This window comes from Aplysia californica, unplaced genomic scaffold (assembly GCF_000002075.1).
Source record: "Aplysia californica isolate F4 #8 unplaced genomic scaffold, AplCal3.0 scaffold00546, whole genome shotgun sequence".
NCBI classification, from domain to species: domain Eukaryota; kingdom Metazoa; phylum Mollusca; class Gastropoda; order Aplysiida; family Aplysiidae; genus Aplysia; species Aplysia californica.
Window position 1 is genome coordinate 434270 of NW_004797816.1, and position 4462 is coordinate 438731.

At 43.1% G+C, this 4462-nt stretch overlaps 1 protein-coding gene across 1 annotated transcript in view; it reads left to right on the forward strand.

Moving 5' to 3' along the window:
• The window catches only part of LOC101851826 (calcium/calmodulin-dependent protein kinase type 1-like), a 3790-nt gene extending 763 nt beyond the window's left edge, over positions 1-3027 (forward strand). The window contains exon 2 of the mRNA XM_005106627.1: positions 2983-3027. Coding sequence (XP_005106684.1) covers positions 2983-3027 — 45 coding nt within the window. The remainder of the gene's footprint in view (positions 1-2982) is intronic.
• Positions 3028-4462: the final 1435 nt, after the last annotated feature.

The window sequence follows — 4462 nt, forward strand, 5'->3', positions numbered from 1 at the left end:
TTTTTAGCACCAAGGATCTTAATTTGTGAATAATGTAGGCTGCTTATTGGACACCAGAGTATTTGTACCATCCTATCATTAGGTCCCCCATTTAATAATAAATGCAAATGGAGATATTAGTATACCGCTCTACCCCGATTAAGCTTTGTTTGTTTGTTGGAGTAAGTAAAAGTACACTGAGACAGTAATGGCCATTTAGTTTATTTTTATAGTAGAGGGTTTTACGGGGCTCGCAACTGCATAAGGTCATATGAGAGCCAAGGGGTGGGTGTCAACAGGGAAGTCTTTACAGTGAATCAGACTTATTCTGCTCACCTTTCTAGCTTCAAAAGCACAAGGTCTGCCTCAACTATCAAGGCACCTCTGAAATAACGGGTCACAAGAGAGTGACAAACATACAAAAGAAGTAGAGGAAATGACAATAATAAGGATTAAGAAAGAAAAAGCAGCAGTTCCCTGTTGTAGATCATGCACAGGTATGAGCGTGACATGAATCAGCCCATTTACAGTTCTACTGTGCTTGAACTGGAAATGCCCCCCCCCCCCCTTTGGGAATGGCCTAAAGACACTACAGTCAGTGGCGCCGCCCCGGGGGTGATGGCCATTTAGTGCCTGGAAAAGGGAAGACAAACAGACAGAAACATTAGAGAGAAAATAAAGAAGTACGACATACCAGTGGCGCCCTCCAACCTCCCACTTCCCCTTATTCAAAAATGAGTAACTGCACAAGCTATGATAAAAATCTTTTCAAACTTTGCTAAAAGAAAAAAAGGGCGCTAAAGTACGTTTGTAAAACAACAGTGAGCACTTTTGTTTTAGTAAGAGATGTACGGTACTTGCTACACAATAATGTAATAAAAGTGCCGAGCATTAATTTAGTTTACTAAGGTTTTACCGGACACAAAGAGAAGTCACTAGTCATCTCCTGTTTTACTGCACTCGCAACTGCATAAGGTCATATGAGCGCCAAGGGGTGGATGTCAACAGAGAAGTCCAAACGGGGAATCAGGCTTACTCTGTTCACCATTCTACTTCAACAGCAAAAAGTCTGCTTCGACTCTCAAAGCACCCCGGAAATAACAGTTCACAAGAGAGTGACAAACATACAAAAGAAGTAGAGAAAGGAGGAGTAAGCCAAACCAGAGCGCTCGCAAACCACCCATTGAGTAATGCATGACGTCTACGCAGTAATGAAGAGGTTTACAAAAGATTAGTACAACAGTTTGCAATTTAAGTTACACAGATTTTTGTGTTGCACCCGGGGACTCCCCCAACGTTTCTAACACGTTGTTACAATGATTAAGACCAGAGAATGCTATTGAGCTTTTTTTAGTACGATTTTACGGCACTTGCAACACAATAAGGTCACACAAATGCAGAAGATAAGATGCGTTTATAAGAGCAACAAACAAACAAAAAAGAAGAGAGGAGAGAAGAGATCACTTATGTGATCATTTATGAAGATTGGATGCGTTATACACATAAGACTAACAAACATAAAAAAGAGAAGGAGAGAAAACAGAAGAGATCAGGGCGGAAGATGTTCAATATGAAAGAAGTCAGGAGCAAGCCACACCAGAGAACCCGCCAACCACCCGTGAAGAAGGAGCTGTTTTATCGCTATTCAAAGCGGAAAACGCAATAACTTTTTCAATTAGTTGTGGAAGAGGTCACCGCTTTGTTATTTATTGTTCACGGCCCTGGGGCCGATCACCGGTGTCCGACCTTATTACTGAGGAGAATTTACTTCTTTTCTATACCTTTCATACCTTTCCCTTCCTCCCTCCTCCTCTTTTCTCTGCCTGCCAGTGTATCTGTTTGTTCACGTGTGTGTGTGTGTTTTGTTTGGGTTTGTTTTTTTGTTTTTTTGGGGGGTGCTTCTACCCTTTTACACTTTTTTTAACGTGAGCAATGAAGGCGATATTATGTTAACAATTTGTCTTGTCTTGTCTAACTGTTTGTCTGTCTGCCTACTCTCAGTCTCTCTCTCTCTCTCTCTCTCTCTCTCTCTCTCTCTCTCTCTCTCTCTCTCTCTCTCTCTCTCTCTCTCTCTCTCTCTCTCTGTGTGTGTGTCTGTGTCTCTGTCTCTCTTCATTTTCCCTATCTCTACCTCTTTCAAAAACATACTTGTTTACTTGTTTACTTGTGTGAAGGACCGACATCACTGCACAAGGGGCATTCCCATAAGCGCTCCGTCCCCTGAAGAAGCACATCTCGAAGTTTGTAGCTGCTGACGTTTCCAAGCAATGGTTGATTCCATAGCCTTCTGCTCCTCCCACTCAGTCTTGAACTTCTGCAGGCGCCCCATCCAATTTCAAGCTCACGAAGTCGCTCAAGATGATGGTATTCCGTCTCTTCTTGTTCTTTTTCTCTTTTTTCCTTGACTGACTGTACAATTTTATGTTTGTCAGGGCACAGCTTCCCTTCTGGTTTTGCTTTCCCAGCGAGCTCATCAGCCCGCTCATTGCCCTTGACTCCAGCATGGCCCGGGGTGAAGATCCACGTGATCTTTTTCAGTGTTGTCTTTTTCAAGAGCTCTAAGGTTCCCACTTTCAATCTTCCTCAGAGTGCTCTGAGAGTCTGTGACAAAGACCACATGTGCTTGTCGAGTTGTTGTGACCAATTTGAGAGCCTGAGTGATTGCCTCTATCTCCATTCTCATGCTTGATGTTGTCATATCGTGTGCTCTCTGCAGTTCTTGCACCAATCTGCCACTCATTCTTGCTGAGAAGCCCCATCCAGATTTCCCCCCTCGTTTAACAGATCCATCCGTGTATACAACCACATCTCCGTGTCGTGAGTTTTCTTCAATCAGTTGTCGTATCTCAGCATCTGTCGCCCCATGCGGCCACTCTCTACATTCTCTGTTCAGCGTAATCACTACCTTCCCAAAATCTCCCTGCTGTCTCTCATTCACCTTTATCCATTCTTCACCCCGCTTTATATCTTCCAGTGAGCAGACTTCCTTTATGGTGTTTTCAGCCTCAGCCATCCAAGAAGCTTCTCGTTTTAGGCGATTTCCCTTGATTGCTCCAATGGCTTCGTGAAATGGGTGTTGCTTATCCGCCGGCACTCTCATGTACGCCCTGACCTGAGCCACTTTCAAAAACATGTCAATGTGCATGTACTCATATTCTGAAATTGTAATGTAGGTGGTTGGAAGGGGCCAATGGTTTGTGCTACGTCTTTACTTTGCCCTCTGTTGTGTTTGCCTGTCTGTCTTACTTTTCTACAGCACTATATGACCGTTATTGTGTCGATGTGCTTCTCTTTGCTCACGCAAACAAACAAACAAACAAACAAACAAACAGATAGATCCCACAGATAGTAGCAACTCCTTTGTAAATGTTGGTAGCTACTTCATGGCGTCTGTAAAGCGGGGCCTGGGGTCGAGGGGAGTTATTGCGTGACTGTTAGCTACTCCATTGTTCTCCCATTTGTGTAACTGTGTGCGTGTGTGTTCGCGTGTGCATGTGAGTGTGTGTGTGTGTGTGTGTGTGTGTGTGTGTGTGTGTGTGTGTGTGTTTATGTATTTGTGAGAGAGATAGAAAGAAAGACTCCCACTGTCTGAGAGACAGACAGACAGAGAAAGAGAGAGAGAGAGTGTGAGAGAGAGAGAGGGGGGGGGGTGAAACAGACAGAAATATAAATTATATAGTTTTATATATATATATATATATATATATATATATATATATATATATATATATAGATAGATAGATAGATAGATAGATAGATAGATAGAGAGATAGAGAGAGAGAGAGAGAGAGAGAGAGAGAGAGAGAGAGAGAGAGAGAGAGAGAGAGAGAGAGGTACAATGTACAGAGATATTGGTCCTGATTAAGAGTTCCCCTAAAAGCAAACAAAATATTTCGTAAGCAGAACGCAGTGTGTGAGGTTTCGGGGATCTATCCCCTGCTATAGACCCGGGCCCGTAGCCTGCAGTCAATGGATCGGTGGACCGGAGCACCACGGAGTAGCTACCGATCGTACTTTGATCTTACATCAAAAGGTGGATTTTCGATAGCTATTCGATGTGCTTGAAAAACTTCAGCTAAACAGGCACCGATTTTTCTTAAATGTTTACAAACCACCTTTATCCCAATTCAGATCATTCTGGCCCTTCGACACAATATAAATCATTTGGGAGGCGGTATTCGACCCTCCCTTTCAGTTCCAACCGGACAAAGTCCAGAATTTTTTAATGGTCAAGTTGTATAGGTTTGAAGACCCTGTCAACACTAGTAGGGTATTTAAGAGGCAGGGCCTCCGAGTTTAAAGTCCATCTCCGAAAGGACTGAGACAATTGGGAGATTCGTGTAAAGTGCCTTTCCCAAGTACACAATGTTGGACGGAGCTGAAGCTCAAACCTTTGATCCGATTACAACATCCAAACAAAAAGACCGAGAAGCTTACTCTATATAAATAATCACCACACGGAAATTGACCTCGATTTCTGCCT